Source organism: Portunus trituberculatus, chromosome 21, assembly GCF_017591435.1.
Source record: "Portunus trituberculatus isolate SZX2019 chromosome 21, ASM1759143v1, whole genome shotgun sequence".
NCBI lineage: Eukaryota > Metazoa > Arthropoda > Malacostraca > Decapoda > Portunidae > Portunus > Portunus trituberculatus.
Window position 1 is genome coordinate 7987485 of NC_059275.1, and position 19848 is coordinate 8007332.

Consider the following 19848-nt stretch of genomic DNA (forward strand, 5'->3'; position numbering starts at 1 on the left):
GGAGGAGGAGGAGGAAGATGGTAATGGATAAGAAAGGTTCATATCTTGTATTCCCTTCACCTCATAAACCCATCACCACTAGGGCAGTTTATATCTCCCATTATTCTTCCACCTGTTCACTGCCTATTTCATTCATTTTATGCATCACTTTTTGACCCTTACCTCCACTCATCACCATCATCATCTCTGCCATCATCACCATCATTATCACTATCATTATCATCATTATCACCATCATCATCATCATCATCACCATCACCATCACCATCACCATCACCGCCATCATTATTATCACCATCATTATCATTATCATCATCATCATCACCATCATTATTATCACCATCATTATCACTATCATTTTCATCATATTCATCATCACTATCACCATCATCATCCGTCATCATCATCAACATCCGTCATCATCATCACCATCACCATCACCACCATCATTATTATCACCATCATTACCATCATCATCATCATCATCATCACTATCATCATCATCATTATTATCATTACCACCATTATTATCACTATCATTATCATCATCATCACCACCATCATCATCATCATCATCATCATCATCATCACTATCATCATCATCATCATCATCATCACTATCATTATCATTTATTCCTTATTCTCTTTCCTTCTTTATTTTTCTTTATTCCTATATATCATTTATAGTGTCCAGGTGTCATTTTCTCACCTGCCTTTCCCTCTCTCTCTCTCTCTCTCTCTCTCTCTCTCTCTCTCTCTCTCTCTCTACTTAGCGGTCATACATCGTTGTATCTTTGTTCAGCGGGTGACAAAAGGCCACAAGAGGTCACACTTTGAGGTCACACTAAGGTCACACTACCGGAACAAGTGTCAATGGGGCCTTTTATTCCTACATATGTCTCTCCCTTTCCTCCTTCCCTCCCTCCCTCCCCTCTCCCTTTCCTCCTCTTCTCTCTCTCTATACTTTAAATTCCTCTCCTCTGTCTTCTCCACTTTTACCTTCCAACCCTTCTCTCTCTCTCTCTCTCTCTCTCTCTCTCTCTCTCTCTCTCTCTCTCTCTCTCTCTCTCTCTCTCTCTCTCTCTCTCTCTCTCTCTCTCTCTCTCTCTCTCTCTCTCTATTTTTTTTTTGTGTGGTGTTTTTTTCTTCTTTTCCGCCTCTCACTGTTTCTTTTCTCTTTTTCTCTTTTCCTTCCACTTTTTGTTGCTCATCTTTTTTCCTGCTATTTTTTCCCTTTTATCCATCATTCTATTTTTCATTTCTCTTTTATCCTCTTCCTTTTCTCCTCGTCTTCTTTCTTTCCTCCCTTCCATCATCCTTCCCATCACATTCCTTCCTCCCTGCTTTCTCTCCCTCTCCACTTCCTCCTTCTTTCCCTCCCTCCCTCTCTTCCTTCTTCCCACCCTCCCTCTTCCCTCCCTTCCCTCTCCTTTATTTCCTCTTCCTCTCCCAATTCAATGTTTGTTTGCACGGCTCTGAAAGTTTAAGGGACAAAAGGAAGACTTGAATGGAAGTTTTAAGGTGAAGACAATAGACAAGGTGTGTTAGACTACCGTGGGAGCTTCAGGTAAACACTCAGGTGGTGGTGGTGGTGGTGGTGGTGGAGTGTGAAAAAAAGATTAAATTTATTCTTATGGTATTTCGAGATAAGAAATTACTCGGTTTGTGATGGTGATGGTTTAAATGGTGATAGGAGTTATGGTGGTGGTGGTGGTGGTGGTAGTATTAGTATTAGTATTAGTAGTAGTAGTAGAGAAAAAGTTAAGTTTTAGTACAATAACAAGGTCAAGTAAGAAAAAAATGGAAAACACAATACAATAATAATAACAAACACTAATAACAAACAATAAATAAACCACGAAACTAAACAAGAAAAGAAGAAATGAAAACAAAAAAAAGCAAAAAATTTCACTAAAACAAAAACTTCTCAGATTTTAACCCTTTCTCGTTCCCCCTTCAACTGTCTCTCTCTCTCTCCCTCGCCCTCTCTCTTCCTCCCTTTCCTTTCTCTTTCTCTCTTTCTTATCACCGCATTCCCCTCCCTGACAAGGACACCTCCACTCCTGATTAGGAAGCAATTAAGACAAAAAGAATCACTCCTCCTACACCTCCTCCTCCTCCTGTTCCTCCTCCTCTCCCTTCCTCGTTCATTCCATCCTCATCTCCCTTCCATCTCCTTCCATCCTAAGTTATTCTCTTTCTCTTTCTCACTTTCATCTCCTTCCCATTCTTTATTCTCCTCCCATCTCTCCTTCTCTCTATCTCCATTTTCTCCTCCTTCTCCTCCTTCTGTATTAACTCTCTTTACTTTCCTCTCTTGTATCGAAGTAGTAAACCAACCACATTTTCCTCCTCCTCCTCTTATATTTCCGAAGATAATAATAATAATCCGTAAGTCGAGAGAGAGAGAGAGAGAGAGAGAGAGAGAGAGAGAGAGAGAGAGAGAGAGAGAGAGAGAGAGAGATTAATTTCGCACCCCCTAAACCCCAAAGTAGTAACAGCGGACAAGTTAAATCCGTGAAGCTTAAGCCGGCTAACTGTTATTCTATTGTGTCCTGTGGCGGAGATTAGCTCGACACAACCTCCCCACGTCCCCGCTGGCAGCACACTGAGAGGCCTCCTGTTGGAAATCCCTTACTAAGCCGCCTAATAACACGCTTCTCGTCACAGCACGCTCATCGCCTCGCCCAGAGAGACAGACCTCTTAATTTGCACGCGTGTGAAAGAGTTTGGCTGAGATATGTATTTTTTCCTGTTAGCGCTGCTTGAGGTGGGTAGAGAGAGAGAGAGAGAGAGAGAGAGAGAGAGAGAGAGAGAGAGAGAGAGAGAGAGAGAGAGAGAGCATAAAATCAAGATCCAAAAGATTTCGATATTAAGTAAACCTGAATAGAATGAACTCTCAAGTAAATATAAGAATAAATTAAAGAGAGAAGAAGAAGAAGAAGAAGAAGAAGAAGAAGAAAGAAGAAGAAGAAGAAGAAGAAGAAGAAGAAGAAGAAGAAGAAGAAGAAGAAGAAGAAGAAGAAGAAGAAGAAGAAGAAGAAGAAGAAGAAGAAGAAGAAGATGAAAAAGAAGAAGAAAGAAAATATAGATAATAAATAACAAAAATATAATAAGACATCCCTGTCCTCATGAAAACACACACACACACACACACACACACACACACACACACACACACACACACACACACACACAACGATCCAAACTAAACCAAGATAACAAGAAAAAAAAAAGAATAAAAGAAAAGAAGGAAAAGAGAAGAAAAACAATATAAAACCCAGAATAAACATAGTCACACACGAATTAAAAGACAGGTAAGAAAAAAAACGACAAAAAACTCACAAATACTAATAAAATACCGCAACCTAATAAACAAGAAGAAAACGACAGGACAGGGAATTAAAGAAGGCTTTAAGTGCAAAAAATCAACACAAACTAATGGCAGAGTGTCAGAAGCGTGGATAATTTGCATAATCGTTCCAAAAATTAGTGGCAAGATGTGGGAGGAGACTTTCTGATATCAGAGAGAGAGAGAGAGAGAGAGAGAGAGAGAGAGAGAGAGAGAGAGAGAGAGAGAGAGTTGGGGAGGTAAAAAGATAATTAACTAGGGAGGAAAGAGAGTGTGGGAATTATGGGAGATAATTAACTAGAGAGAGAGAGAGAGAGAGAGAGAGAGAGAGAGAGAGAGAGAGAGAGAGAGAGAGAGAGAGAGAGAGAGAGAGAGAGAGAGAGAGAGAGAGAGAGAGAGAGAGAGAGAGAGAGAGAGATTAGCTTCATGTTCCCCGTGTGTTACTTAAAATTGTAAACCAGGGAGGAGGAGATGGTGATGGTGGTCGTGGTGGTGGTAGTGGAGGTGGTGGTAGTGGAGGTAGTGGTGGTGGAGGAGGTGGTGGTGGTGGTGTTATTCGTGTAAGAGCTAATGGTGGAGGAGGAAGGGGAAAAATAGAGCACAAAAGCGAGAAGTGAGTGTGATGTAGGAGGAAATGGTGGTGGTGGTGGTGGTGGTGGTGGTGGTAGGGAAAGCAAATCATAAATGGATAAAATGGGTGGAAATTAGATGGAAAGAAAGATATCTAAGGGAAAAAAAGAGTGTAAGAAAAAGAAAAATACACAAAAAACACTAGATTTAAAGAGACAAAAAGCTTAAGACACGTTAAAAAAAGAGTTAGAGGGGAAAGAAAAGGAAAAACAAAATAGAGAGGAATTTAAGAGAAAGTAGCTTGCGGAAGGGTTAAAAGGGGGAGGTTTGAGGTAAGGGGGCGTTAAAGGGACGGGTGGGGGGATGGATGATGGGAAAGGATGAGAGGAGGGGGAGGAGGAAGAGGAGGAAAGAGGGGGGTTAAAAGGAGAGGTATGGGGAGAGGAGGAGGCGCGTTAAAGAGGTGAGGGGAAGAGGAGGAGGAGGAGGAGGGGGAGGAGGAGGAGGCTGGGAGAGTTGGGTGGTCTAGTCCATCTTATTTACGGTTACGGTCGAAATACTAATGAAATTCACAGCCAATTGCGGTGTTTTGGGTCCCGCGCCGCACACTAATTTAGACCCCATTGTTAGGGAAGCTGAACCGACCCGCCAGACCTCCCCACACATTATCCTCTCCCCACCATCTCCCTCTCCCTCCCTCCCTCTCTCTCTCTCTCTCTCCCCACATTTCCCTAAAAACATAAGCTCAAGGATTCTTTCTACTGATAAACTTCTCCCAACACTCGTACCCTAGCTCTCCATTTATTGTCAGTATCTCTCCTTACACACACACACACACACACACACACACACACACACACACACACACTCTGTCTCTCTCTCTCTCTCTCTGGTACCTTCTCTCCTTATCTCCACATTCTTCTATAATTTCTCCCATTTCTCCTTTTCCATCTTCCTTAATTTCCTCACTAGCTTTCCTCCCCAGTCAATTCTTTTTATCCCCCCAACTCTATCTTTCCCTTTCCTCCTCCCCATTCCTCTTCCTCTTCCCCTTATTAGTCTCTCCACACTATACTCCCTCCTCTCTTCTTACCTCCCCATCTCTCTATTACTTCCCCTTCCTTCTCTTCCCCATCTCCTCAGTTCTAGAGGGTGGAAATGGATTCCCCCGTAACTTGACAGGGATATGGTCGTTAAATGGTCCATGAATAAATAAATAAATGATGAATATGCAAACAAATTGAGTAAAAAATGACCTCTAATCTGAATGAAGGGGAATAAATGACACAAGATTCTCTGTTTTGTGATTCTTTTGCTTCGTTTATCTGAGTCAATTATTATTGTTATTTTTATCTTTTTTTTCAATTCATTTACTTCTTCCTTTATTAATGCTTTGTTTAGTTCGGGTGGTATTTTTTTTTTCTTTATTTTCGTTATGAAGGATTCGGTGATATGATTTGTGTGTAGCCATCTGTCTGTTTGTCTGTCTATCTATCTATTTATGTTTCTATCTGTTTATCTCTATTTTTCTATCCATCTACCTGTTTATCCGTATGTGTGTCTGTCTATTTACATATACTATCTGTTTATCTGTCTGTCGTTATGTCTACCTATATATCTATGTATCTATTTTTCTATCCATCTATCTGTCAATCAGTGTGTATGTCTGTCTATTTATATACTTGTCTATCTAATTATCTATCACTTGGTCAGTCTATCTATCTATCCGACTAACTCCCCAAATACTGAAGAGGGATCTAAATAACATTAAAAAGATTAAGAAAACATCATCAATCTGCTCTACATTTGCTCTACGCCACTAACTCACAAGACAGGCAGCAAATACAGGCACTTGTACTACTGGTGCATATCAACGTATCAAAGTACAGCCTTGCGAGACACGAAAACGATACCTGGTGCCGCATACAGGAACACTTGACTCCCTCACCGTGACTGTTTTCAAAGGCCACAGAGATGATTAGCAGGGTTTTCACATGTGTTTCTCTTGTTGATAGTATAGAATTTTTGTTAATCTGTCACTGAAATCGTACATACACTCTTACAAACTATCATATCATCAACCAGAGCCTCTTGAAATAATGGAGGTACGGCGCAGAAGTGTTTCAAAATACGGGCACTGGTGCTTCCATTCTTTACACCGATACTGGGCAGACAATGGTGATGATAAGATACACGCATGGTGATAAGGATGAGCAGAGGAAGAGTGAGTGAATATCTATAATTAAATGTGAGTGGATGTTCGTATGAATGAATGGACAGATTGTCAGATAAATTGATAAATTATAAAGTTGAGAGTTAATTGGGTGGATGTGAGTAAATGTATATACAAAACAATAGGATTAAGTAGAGAATTCTGCTTTAACCCCTTCAGTCCCAGGAGGCGTTTCCATATTAATTCTGGTTACTGCTTGGTGATTTTTATACAGCTTCAGAAACTCATATGGGGTATTGAAATAGTAAAGACAGTAGTCATTAATCTTCCGACCTCCATAGATCCTTCCTAATGTCAATAAAATGGTCTAATCGTACAAAAATTTCAAGGTAAAAAATATGTCCCAGTATTGAAGGGCTTATATTGCTGCCTCCAAACAAGTTATAATGAATAGATGATGCAAAGTTAAATTCAAGGATGAACAATAAGAAGCCATAAATTTGCCACTTGCAGGTAAATAAAGCCAACACTGCATCATTCCCTGATATTATCTTGCTGGTATTAATTCACTCACCGTTCAATATATGACGCAAAACTCGAGAAAAACAAGACTTACAATAATATCAATGTATAAGTTAAGTGCTGCCATTTATCACTTTTAGGTGCAGTTTAATTAGCTCACTATTATTTTCAATGTCTGTGTCTAATGTGGTGTTAGACTCTTCAGTACTGAGACGCATTTTTACCTTGATGTTTCTGGGATTATTAGACGATTTTATATGCATTAGGAAGGGTCTATGGAGGTCAAAAGGTTAATGGCCTTTACTATTCTTTACTATGTTTCTGAGGCTGTGTAAAGTCACCTATTAAATCACCAAATAGTAATCAGAATGAATATGAAAACGCGCCGTGGTACTCAAGGGGTTAAATCTGCACTAAGAGAAGAGTAATAACAGGTGTCAATGGAGCTTAACTGGCGCTATTCATTATGTTTAGATGGACTTAATTAACTCTGTGCCATTTCCAAAGATAAATTTTGTCATAAATAAACATTTGAGTTGAGAGAACGATAATACTTCTTTTAGTGAGTCCAGAGGAGAGTGAGAGAAGGAATCCGCCTCTATATATCGTCCATAAAGTGTGATGTGGAAAATAAGAAAAAAATGTTAAGTTTCAGAAATGTTTTAATACTCCTCTCTTCTGAAAAAAAGTTGAAGTCATAGGAAGGAGAAAAACTGAGAAACTGTTAGAGAGTTTTTAAATTTATCTTTAAGAGTAAATAAAAAAAATGCAGTTTAGTTCAAAGAAAAGAGGAAGGATAATAATAGATTGTGAGTTGCAGAGTTTAGCATAAAGACTAACTGAAAAATATAAGTTATATAAAAAAAAACGTTACATAAAACACATAACAAAAGGAAAAGTTTATAAGTCTTCCACAATTAACACCTAGAACATCCTTCCCTTTGTTATGAAGCACGTGACACCAGAGTAGCAATGAGTAGCAGCACAGCAACACGAAGACAACATTTCCAATAAAAAAAAAAAAGGAAGAGTTTCAAAATTTCCTCCTGTGACATCCTACACTTTACTCATTAAGCACGTGACGCCAGTGTAATAACTAATAATAACCAGTAGTAGCAGAATAAGACTAAGACAACGTTTCCAAATCATAAAAAAAGAGAAATATCACCAAAAAGGAAGAGTTTCAATAATTCCTGCTGTCAACACCTATTAACATCTTTCCCTTTACCAATTAAGCATGTGACGTCAGTAAAATAAACAATAATAACCAACACAATAACACTAACACAACATTTCCGAGTCAAAAAATAAAAAATAAAATAAAAAATCACTAAAAGAAGAGTTTCAATATTCCCTGCATTCAACACCCATCATATCCTTCCTTCTGCATATGAAACACGTGACGTCAAAGATTCATAACCAGTAATAAAACATCACCATTTTTCACCTAATGTTACTCTAATAGCAACCACTGTACCCAACCCGTACCGTACCTGTACCCTATGAAATATCCCTCCTCCTCATCTTCTTCCTCCTCCTCCTCCTCCTCCTCCTCCTCCTCTTCCTCCTCCTCCTCCTCCTCCTCCTCCTCCTCCTCCTCCTCCTCCTCCCAGGCCACTAATCCTCCTGCCAAGGGAGAACTAAGGGAGAAAAGTGTCCAGGAAATGGGTAACGTGATTAATGTTACTCCCTGCCCATCTCTCTCTCTCACCCTCATTGCTCTTCCTTCTCCCCTCCCTCCACTCCCTGTATGCGCCCCCTACTTATCCTTTCCTTCCTTCCTCACCCCCTTGTTTGCTTCCCTTCCTCTCCCCACTCCTCTCTCTCTCTCTCTCTCTCTCTCTCTCTCTCTCTCTCTCTCTCTCTCTCTCTCTCTCTCTCTCTCTCTCTCTCTCTCTCTCTCTCTCTCTCTCTCTCTCTCTCTCTCTCTCTCTCTCTCTCTCTCTCTCTCTCTCTCTCTCTCTCTCTCTCTCTCTCTCTCTCTCTCTCTCTCTCTCTCTCTCTTACTTTACCTCCCTCTCTGTATTTCTTAGTTAGTCTCCTCTCCTTTCTCTATATGTTTTTTTTCTTTCCTTACTATAACTATTCTTTCCTCTCCCTGCTCATTCTGTTCTTCCCTCCCCTCCTACCTCTCCCTTCCTCTCCCTCTCCTTCTCTATATGCTTCCTTTTCTCTCCCTTATTATAACAATTTTTCCCTTTCGTCTCTCCCTGCTCATCATATTCTTCCCTCTTCTCTTCTATCTCTCCCTTCTTTTCCTTTACCTGTATATGCATCTTTCCCTCTCCTCTTCCTTTTCTTGTTCCCCCATCCTCTCCCTTCCTCTTCCTTACCTATATTTGCTTCCTTTCCTCTCCTTACTCTTATACGATCCTTTGCTCTCCTGCCCTCCCTTCTCCTTCCATCATCTCCTTTCCTCTCCCTTACCTCTTTATACTTCCTTCCCTCTCCTTACTCTTCCTATCCTTTCCTCTTCTCCTACCCTCCCTGCTCCTTCCAGCCTCTCCCTTCCTCCCACTCCCCCTCTCCCTCTCCCCCTGCCATTATAGTTACAGCCTCTTATTGGGTAATGACGGGTTGGTCTCCTCGCTCACTCTCATAACTGACACTTAAATTCTCCTTTCATCTAATATCCGGGAAAAGAATGATATATTTGGGCTGGGTGTCTTTTTTTTCATATTTATGGATTTATACTCTGGTGCTTCGTCTTGTTAGTGTGTGTGTGTGTGTGTGTGTGTGTGTGTGTGTGTGTGTGTGTGTGTGTGTGTGTGTGTGTGTGTGTGTGTGTGTGTGTGTGTGTGTGTGTGTGTGTGTGTGTGTGTGTGTTTGGTTGGTTTTGGATTTTATTTTTTAGGTGTTTGGTATTTTTTTGCTTGGTGTTTCTCTCTCTCTCTCTCTCTCTCTCTCTCTCTCTCTCTCTCTCTCTCTCTCTCTCTCTCTCTCTCTCTCTCTCTCTCTCTCTCTCTGGGATTATTGCATTATTCTCTTGTTTAATGTAAAGAATACTACTACTACTACTACTACTACTACTACTACTACTACTACTACTACTACTACTACTACTACTACTACTACTACTACTACTACTACTACTACTACTACTACCACCACCACCACAACCACCACCACCACCACCACCACCACCACCACCACCACCACCACCACCACTACCACCACCATCACCACCACCACCCCATCAAATCCTCCATAGCCCATACAAAACACACCAAATCCAGCTAGCTATCTCAGTATAAGTAAACTAACACAAACCTCTCTCTGCCCGCCCTGCATTCCTTGGCCACGCACCTCTTATGGGACGGCTACGCGTGGGGGGAATGGTTGAGGGGGGCAGGGAAGACAAGGAGGAAAGAAAGGCAGGAGTGAAATGAAGTGATCGCGAGTCATAACAAATCATACCATTCCTCTCTTCTCTCTCCTCATTCCCTCATTATCCTCTCAGCGTTTTTCTCGTCCTTTTCCGCTCCTCTTTTCCTTCTCAGTCCCGCTATCTGTCACGCGCCGCTCTTCCTAATTTGACTGGTGGACTCAAGCTTTGTTTTTCACGTTGGTACAAAATTAATCTCATTTCTCTCGGTTTTTTTTTTTCAGTTTACATTTTGAATGTGAGTTAAGTTAATCTCTCCTTTCTCTTCATCAACAATCGATATCAATAAAAGGGAAGGTGAAACAGGAATAAGCACGAATAAATCTAGAATATTTTATCTCAACTAAGTCAGTTAGTCTTTACATTTTACGTTTACCTGGAAGTACAAAACATTTCATTAAGTCAGTCATTTAGTCTTTACACTTTAGCTTTTTACATTATCTGAAAGTACAAAACAGTCACTGATGTAAAATTAACAAGAAAAATGTGTCTTATAACCTTAGCCACTGCAAGGCGGAGGGAATGTAGAGACGAAGGAGAAAGGAATGGAAAAGATGAAGATTAATAAGATACGCGAGGAGAAATAGAGAAACAGAACGAGTTAAACGGAGAGAGAGAGAGAGAGAGAGAGAGAGAGAGAGAGAGAGAGAGAGAGAGAGAGAGAGAGAAGAGAAATACGATAACTAAGCAAGCAGACAGACAGTAGAAGAAGAAAAAGACAAAAATATCAAATCGCTACAGAAACAGACAAGAGAAACGGAGAAAGAAAGAAAGAGAAAAAGAATAGCAAACAAAACACGATAACCAGGCGAACAGATAGACAGTAAAAACGAAAAAAAAGACCAAAAAAAAAGAAAAACAAAAAACACTATAGAGAGAGAACGAGAGAAAAGAAGAAAGAGAAAGATAAACAAAAAGCATAATAACTAAACGAACAGATAGAAAGAAGAAAATAAAATAAAAAAGACAAAAAAACAAACAAAAAAAAGCTATAGACAGAACGAGAGAAACGAGAGAAATAGAAAAAAATAACAGTAGAAAGAGAAAAAAGAAGACAAGAAAAATCGCTATAGAGAAAGAAGAGAAACAGAGAAAAGAGAATAAATAAAAAAAAAACACAAAAATATCAAATCGCTATAGAAACACGAGAGAAACAGAGAAAGAAAGAGAAATAGAGAAAAACAAAACGCACGATAACTAGACGAACAGATAGACAGAAGAAGAAGAAGAAAAAAAAATAAGAGGACAGAAAAAAGAGAAAGAGAAAGAGAAAGAAAAAAAAAGTAAATAAGCAAGACTAACAGATAGACAGAAGAAGATGAAAAGAAAAAGAGAAAAAAAAGAAAAACAGAGAAAGTAAAAAAAACAAATAAGCAACATAACTAATCGAACAGATAGACAGGAGAAGAAAAGAAAAAAATAAAAGGACAGAAAACAAAGAGAAAGAGAAAGAGAGAGAAAGAAAAAAAAAACAGAAAAGCAAGATAGCTAGACGAATAGATAGACAGAAGGAGAAGAAAAGAAAAAGAGGAGAGAAAAAGAAGCAAATCGGTATAGAGGGTAACTGCAAATATTGACACGCTGAGGACTAAATATTGATGTTCCAAATTGTAAACACTGATTGCTGTGGCTGAACGTTCCTCTGCCGCTGCATTTTCCCCTCACTCAACATTTTTTTCCCCTCTGGTAATGAAGGTGACATGCCAGCAGGTCACTTCACTTCACCAGGTCATTTCACTTCACCAGGTCACTTCACGAGGTCACTGTAAACATCGAATTCTAAACCATATGCATTTTTTCCCCAGTTTTCTTTCGAGATCATAATTCTGAACAAGGTCAAAGGTCATAGAGAGAGAGAGAGAGAGAGAGAGAGAGAGAGAGAGAGAGAGAGAGAGAGAGAGAGAGAGAGAGAGAGAGAGAGAGAGAGAGAGAGAGAGAGAGAGAGAGAGAGAGAGAGAGAGAGAGAGAGAGAGAGAGAGAGAGAGAGAGAGAGAGAGAGAGAGAGAGAGAGAGAGAGATAGGCCTAGGTTTTGAAAGTCTGCCCCCCCCTCAGGCCTACCTGTCGCCACGGCCTGTAATTACCTGAGCGGTCTGTAATTAGAAGACTCCCACCTATTCTGGCGAGGACGAGAGAGAGAGAGAGAGAGAGAGAGAGAGAGAGAGAGAGAGAGAGAGAGAGATGGATGGGGTTGAGACAGGGAGGCTGGCAGAGGCTGGCGAGAATCTATCAGTAAGGCCCCACAGCTCCCCTACCACAGAGAGGCTTGGCAGGGTGGTCCGCTGAAGGGGAGGGAAGGGACTCTGGAGGGAAAGCACTGAGGGGTGAATTATGACTAGCTTTTCGTGGATATTAAGTCCGTCATTCTTGGTCTTTTTCATGTAGGTTTTTGTGAACGTGTTGTTGAAAATCCAAAGAACGTAAGGAAATGTTCTTAATGTTTTTTTTTTGCTTTATTTGTTGTTTAAAAAATGTTTCTATTTCCTCACTTCTGTCATGATACAGGTATTTTGAACACCTTTACCTCTAATATATACGTAGTTTTCCCTGCCTATCTCCACGGCATTCCTAACAAACCCTTCCTTTCTTTCCTCTACAGAAAAACTTGGGTCTGGAGCGGTGTCGGCACCGGCGGCGGCGAGAGCGGGAGCACAGGAGGCGGCGGTGCGCAGGCTACAAGCTCTCCAGAGCCGACGAGGAGAAGCTCAAGGCGAAAGGCTGCGAGCTGTACGATAAGATGGGTGGCGGCTTCACTTACATCTCCGCCGAGATTAATTCGCTGTTCCTCGGTCTGCGGAGAGGCCGCGCACAGAAGCACAAGAAGCGAGACCGCAAGGAAGTGCGGGAACCCAAGGATAGAAACAAGCAATTCATGCTCGTAAGTGAAAGCAATTTCAAGTCCATCAAACGGCACAGCGTGTGCTGAGTGTCGCGGCGCCAGCGAGGCTCAGCGACCACCGTTGACTTTACGTAGTGCCTGTGAGTGTGGTGTGGGTGTGGATGGTGCAGCAGGCCTGTAGTCCCTCTCCCCTCCGCTCCGCCACGCTGAAGCCTCACAGGGGCGGCCAAACAGCGGCGTGACAGCGGCCTGCGCCAAGCGAGACCAATGAGACCACGCCAGGCCTCATTGTGCGGCGATCCTACCTCGTGGGGACGCGGGCCGCGCTTGGAGGAGGAGGAGGAGGAGGGGAAGAGAGGAGGAGGAGGAGGAGAAGGAGCCACGCGTGACCTGAGTTAATGTTTGAAGTGACCTGAACGAATGCCTGGCAGGACAGCGACTCGGATTGTGAACGTGCCAGAGATGGAGGAGGTGAGGGAGATGGAGGAAAGAGGGAGTGAAGGAGCAGGACAAGGCGAGTGAGTGAGAGGAGGGGAGCGAGTGAGAGCAAGGCGTGTTCTGCGACAACCTCAGTAAGAGATCTGAAGACGAGATGGTCTATTGTATAAATCCTGTGTACTAGTCCGTAGACCCTTAGTGTTTAATTAGCATGTAACGTCGCCCCCACTCTGTACATAGACGAGCGATCCATTCAACCATTGCTTCTCTCTACCAGGGGATGCCACGACTCCCTTACCATTATTATCATTATTATTGTCATTATCATTATTATTATTATTATTATTATTATTATTATTATTATTATTATTATTATGAATGTCATTTTCTATTTAGTTTTCCCTTTTATTATTTCTTTTTATCAACGAAAGTGTCAAGCAAAGCCAAAGTCAGTAGCAATAGTCTATCCTTCACACACACACACACACACACACACACACACACACACACACACACACACACACACACACACACACACACACACACACACACACACACACACACACACACACACACACACACACACACACACACACACACACACACACACACACACACACACACACACACACACACACACACACACACACACACACACACACACACACACACACACACACACACACACACACACACACACACACACACACAAAGGACCATGACAAGAAATCAATATTACCTAAAAAAATGAAAAAAAAGAATGTCAACTATTTCATGTTTAGGAATTGTTCGTCTGTTCCTTCCTCTCTCCCTCCTTTCTCTCCAGTCTCTTCCTTTCTCTCCCTCTGTCCCTCTCTCCCTCTCCCCTCCCATCCTTCCCATCCCTTCCGAGCCACACAAAATACCTCACTCTTTGTACTGTTAGCAATTCCATATAATTTTGACCACATTTCATTTAAACTTCTTTTACTGTACCAATATACTCTCTCTCTCTCTCTCTCTCTCTCTCTCTCTCTCTCTCTCTCTCTCTCTCTCTCTCTCCCGCGTGCCCCAGGAGACAAGGGTCGCTGTAATGGTCACCCAGCTGGCACTTAAACCCTTTAATTACTAGTTTGAGGGAGCCGACGCCACTTGGACGGGAGGTGTTAAGTAGCTGGGGGGGCAAGGGTGGCTCTTCCCGTCCCCTTCACCCCCCTTAACACCTCCAGCACACAGCGGGAGGAGCGAGGAGAGAGGAGAGAAAAGGGAGGCGGAGAAGCCTCAAGAAACTCTTTCTTGAGGCTTCCCAAAGTGGTGTCTCTCTCTATGGCATTGTGGGACCAGAAAGAAATAAAGGTTGATTTTTAAGAGATGATCCGAGACTTGATAGGAGCGAGGGACATGTATCCGTGTAACTGTATCTTCCGCCAAGAAGCACACAATGGTCTAATTAATTAAAGAACCACTGAAACGTTCACCATCGCTGCCACCACCACCGGCACCGTCCGAGCCGTGGCCAAGGGTCGATTATGTGTAAAAAGAACTCGAAAAATTGTGATTCAGTGCAACTTTCGTCTCCAAGCAAGCTAAGTTACCAATGTGACTAGAAAAAATGGAGGCAAAAGGGATATGATCGGTAATGGGTTTAGAGGAATCCAACACTGCTCTTTCTCTATGCACAATATGAAGTGTGCCTCTGTGAAAGTAGTAAAGATAATTGTGATTCGGTGCAACTCTCGTCTCCATGCAAGATAAGTTACCAATATGAATAAGTCAATATGAACACCAAGAAGGAAGCCATCGAAAAAGTGAACTGAGATATATACAGTGAGGAAGGATGAAATATTGGTGTTACTGGAAGTACAGGAAACAAAGAGAAAAGAAAATGTGCAAGAAAATTAAAGGTAATGAGAGCAGAGAAAATTGACATTCAACTTTTAACCCTTTCATTGCTATTTGGCACAACTTTTTTTTATCCAAACTAATATGAGACATTAATTTTTTTTTAGACTTTTTCTCTTTATTTCATTTCTACAATCAAATACTGGAAGAAAACAAAAAAACATCCTTTCAATCCATTTTTCATTGTTTTAAGTGCTTACAAAAATGTGTTTCTAGTGCAGTAAATCATTGTAAATTGCACTGAAAGGGTTCAACCAATCCCAATGAAGTGGCTGGATGAGGAGGAGCAGCCGTGAATCTCAACTGACGGAGGCAAGGCAGAAGGTGCAGTGTGTGTAGCGTTGGTGACGAGTGTAGCAGTACCTCACTGCTGCACGACGAGTGTTGGTCACCTGTCCGTCTGTCTGTCATTATAGTCACCATTCCTTCAGGTGTGCCTGGGGGGAGGTGTGTTTGTACAGATGTGTCACACGCGAAAGTGTACACAACACAACCACAGAATAACTTTGTCTAATGTTTATAAAGAGAGAAAATGCAATTCTTTGTAATATACCACATGATTGTTTTTATTTTTTCATAATTTCGTTGAGTTAGTGGGTTTATATGTATATGTAATTGTCCTTCCGGCCTCGTGTGAATGGAAGGTTTATGCTTTTATGTATCATAAAATTACTGCTGTATTTTTCTATGTTAGGTGTAACGGCCCAGTGTTGATAGCTAGTGATTCAGTGCAGCACCACCTGCGTGCCCCTGGGAGGCTCCTCAGGTGACTTACGACTGGCCAGTTTCCAGGTGTGTGTGTGTGTGTGTGTGTGTGTGTGTGTGTGTGTGTGTGTGTGTGTGTGCATAATATACAATCTCATTCATGTATTCCCTTTTTTTTTTCTTAACGTCGCTGCCTCCCTTTACTTTCATCCAATCCCATCCCCAAACCTGGTGTCACACACACACACACACACACACACACACACACACACACACACACACACACACACACACACACACACACACACACACACACACACACACACACACACACACACACACACACACACACACACACACACACACACACACACACACACACACACACAGCAGGCTTGGATCTCATAATAACAAAACAAGAGGCTGCTGTATCTACGTCATTATTTCTATTTACTTTCTTTTTTAATTTTTTTGTTATTTGTTTACATCTAAGCCAATGAAAACTAAAGTCGATTGATAAATTTACTCTTTGTTTACTTTTACATTTATTTCCTTACTTAGAGAGAGAGAGAGAGAGAGAGAGAGAGAGAGAGAGAGAGAGAGAGAGAGAGAGAGAGAGAGAGAGAGAGAGAGAGAGAGAGAGAGAGAGAGAGAGAGAGAGAGAGAGAGAGAGAGAGAGAGAGAGAGAGAGAGAGAGAGAGAGAGAGAGAGAGAGAGAGAGAGAGAGAGAGAGAGAGAGAGAGAGAGAGAGAGAGAGAGAGAGAGAGAGAGAGAGAGAGAGAGAGAGAGAGAGAGAGAGAGAGAGAGAGAGAGAGAGAGAGAGAGAGAGAGAGAGAGAGAGAGAGAGAGAGAGAGAGAGAGAGAGAGAGAGAGAGAGAGAGAGAGAGAGAGAGAGAGAGAGAGAGAGACTAAACTTAAACCTGACAGCCAACAGCCCTTCACAAACCCACCAAGATCAATTACCTTTTACAATATTGGCACCTTTTGGGGGGAAATTACAGGTAGGATCAGTGGCGTTTTGAGCTGATGGATTGTGCGTGAGAGGAAGAGAGGGAGAGGGAGAGGGAGAGGGAGAGAGGTGGTGTGAGCGTTTGTGTGATTCTGGGAGAGTGTTTGGCCTCGTATCGTTAGGCGCAGATTTATCCCCGGTCATATGGATCTTTGTGGCGTTAATGGTTCGCTTTATTGTGTGGCGCGGCGGAAAATGCGTGTAAGCCAAGTGTAAATAGTGGAAGGTTCTCTCTCTCTGTCCCCGGTTCGAATCCCACGTACCGTTTTTGGCGGATACAGACGCTTATAATGGAAGTTGTGTTGGAAGTCTGGTGGAGAGTAGTGTATTTTCTCTCTCTCTCTCCCTCTCTCTCTCTCTCTCTCTCTCTCTCTCTCTCTCTGCTCGATAGGATTTCATTTTTTTTTTTTTTTGTGAGTAAGATTTGTGTTTTAATAAATTGAAGTCCTTTCTTGTGATTAATTGGTTTGGGTTGGATTCTTATCTTTTTTTTCCTTATCTTTTTTTTTATGAGATGCGGTGAAAGGAAGTGTTTATTTTTTGTATTTTTTTTTCTAAGAGTGGTGTAGCAGAGAGATCCGAACCTGTTTTGTGGATGTCAGTTTTAGGGTTGCTGAGATTTCTTCCCCCCCCCCCACACACACACAAGCAAGTCTTTAATATCTTCCACATTCCACGTTCTTCCATTCTTACATTCCCAAGTACACCTCCATTCCCACACATTCCTCCACATTCCCACTTTTCCACAACACTACACTTAGCACACTGTCACATTTACCACTTAACACTTTAGTACCCACATCCATCTTCCACATACACTTCTTAACCCTTTCAGTACCATGACGGATTTCTATATTCATTCTGCTTACTATTTGAAGATTCTATACAGCTTGAAAAACTTATGAGGAGATTAAAATAGTGAAGACTGTGGCCATTAATCCTCTGACCTCCATAGACCTTTCCTAATGCCAATAAAATGGTCTTATCGTGCACAAATCTCAAGGTAAAAATGTGTTCCCGTATTGAAGGGATTAAAATGACTTCACTGACACTCACAACCATAACACTTGAAACACATAATACTTACATCACTCTTCTCATCAAACACACTATGAAAACCCAACAAGTGAACTTACCCCACTCACACTAACTCTCGTCCACCCACAAGTAAACTCACCTCACTCACACTAACTCTCCTCCACCCACAAGTAAACTCACCCTACTCATGCTTACTCTCCTCCAACACACCCAAACTCCCCCACAGAAACATCACATACTCCTTTCACCCCATCACCCACCCCGTCATTAACAAGAGCTCCAGTCACCCCACCTAGTCTCTCCCTTGAGGCTGAGTCACCCTTAACCTGGTCCACGCACCCTGACACCCCCTGATACCCCTGATACTCCCACACGGGACTTGTCATTGGTAGGGACAAGAACACACGAGGCAGCCACACGAAGTAACTCTGTCCCTAAGGTGTGTGTGTGTGTGTGTGTGTGTGTGTGTCCCCGTCCTGTACTGTCCCTGAATCCCCGTATCTCTAAGACGCTTGTATATATTTGTACATATGATATTTATTTCATTAAATTCATCGCATTGTTATCGTGTTTCCTTTCTGCTTCCTGGGAGAGAGAGAGAGAGAGAGAGAGAGAGAGAGAGAGAGAGAGAGAGAGAGAGAGAGAGAGAGAGAGAGAGAGAGAGAGAGAGAGAGAGAGAGAGAGAGAGAGAGAGAGAGAGAGAGAGAGAGAGAGAGAGAGAGAGAGAGAGAGAGAGAGAGAGAGAGAGAGAGAGAGAGAGAGAGAGAGAGAGAGAGAGAGAGAGAGAGAGAGAGAGAGAGAGAGAGAGAGAGAGAGAGAGAGAGAGAGAGAGAGAGAGAGAGAGAGAGAGAGAGAGAGAGAGAGAGAGAGAGAGAGAGAGAGAGAGAGAGAGAGAGAGAGAGAGAGAGAGAGAGAGAGAGAGAGAGAGAGAGAGAGAGAGAGAGAGAGAGATAGCAGTAGTGGTGAGTGAACCTTTTTATGAAGGATATAAAGCAAATTAATTCTGCTGAATAAAAACAAGTGATATTCAAGGCGAGATAAAAATAAAATATCTGAAATTAAGAGACAACATCACGACTGCCGAAGGAAGTGTAAGTGTTTATTAGGGTTCATGACTGTCTCTTTTACCGCCTCGCTGAACAAACCTGGCGCGCTTTACACATCACGTTTTAAAGCAGGTCCAGCGAAGGCAATTGTAGCAGAACCAACACTAGCAACTACCCATTTTAATCAAGAAAACAAGTCTTTCTCCGCGTTAATTCTCTCCTTATAGCAGCTTGCATCACCGCCTCGTCAAACAACTCACACACTTTATATCACTCTTCAAAGCAAAGTTAAGAAAAACACCCAATTCACAACCACTCAACAACGAAAATCACACCTCAATATCAAGACCAAGGCACATTCAGTATGATATCGCCTCATCATTACAGACTCCATCACTCTTAACAAACATTATATCATGTCATCTTCGTCAAACACCCAACAAAATGAGCCAAATTATTAATAAAACCACACACTGATGTCATTTCTCATCCAGCGCCTCGAATCTTCCCTGTGGCACCAATTAAACAGCGTAAAAGTGACCCTCGCAAATTACAGACTCCATTTTGATAATAGTAATAAGGTAATATCAAGCCAGAGGAACAAGGTAACCAAGACAGCCAAGACAGTAAACAAAACAAGCAAGCAGGTAAGCAACTCAGTCTGGTTTGGCGAGGACAGACAAGTAAGTGGCTGGTTTGTAATGGTCAAGGCACTGAGACGAGGAGTTATATAGGCAGTCTCAGTGAAGGAATCCCAGCCTCACCTGCACGCCTTAACGAGAAGGTGGGCAGGTGGGTAGGTGGGCAGGGCAGGTGGGTTGGTGGACACGGGAGGTGGGCAGCTGGGTGGGCTAGAGAGGGTGAGGAGTAGAGTGGAGGGAATTCGAGTCTT

At 42.1% G+C, this 19848-nt stretch overlaps 1 protein-coding gene and 1 long non-coding RNA gene across 4 annotated transcripts in view; both read left to right on the plus strand.

The window, feature by feature from the left end:
- Positions 1-13864, plus strand: part of LOC123506972 — a 66892-nt gene extending 53028 nt beyond the window's left edge. For all 3 annotated transcript variants that reach the window (XM_045259434.1, XM_045259435.1, XM_045259436.1), the window contains exon 5: positions 12600-13864. In XM_045259434.1, coding sequence (XP_045115369.1) covers positions 12600-12926 — 327 coding nt within the window. In that variant the 3' untranslated portion in view covers positions 12927-13864. The remainder of the gene's footprint in view (positions 1-12599) is intronic.
- Positions 13865-15588: 1724 nt separating this feature from the next.
- Positions 15589-18473, plus strand: LOC123506973. The gene is made up of 2 exons (XR_006675558.1): positions 15589-16000; positions 18350-18473. It is a non-coding gene; the product is annotated as an uncharacterized LOC123506973 (long non-coding RNA).
- Positions 18474-19848: the final 1375 nt, after the last annotated feature.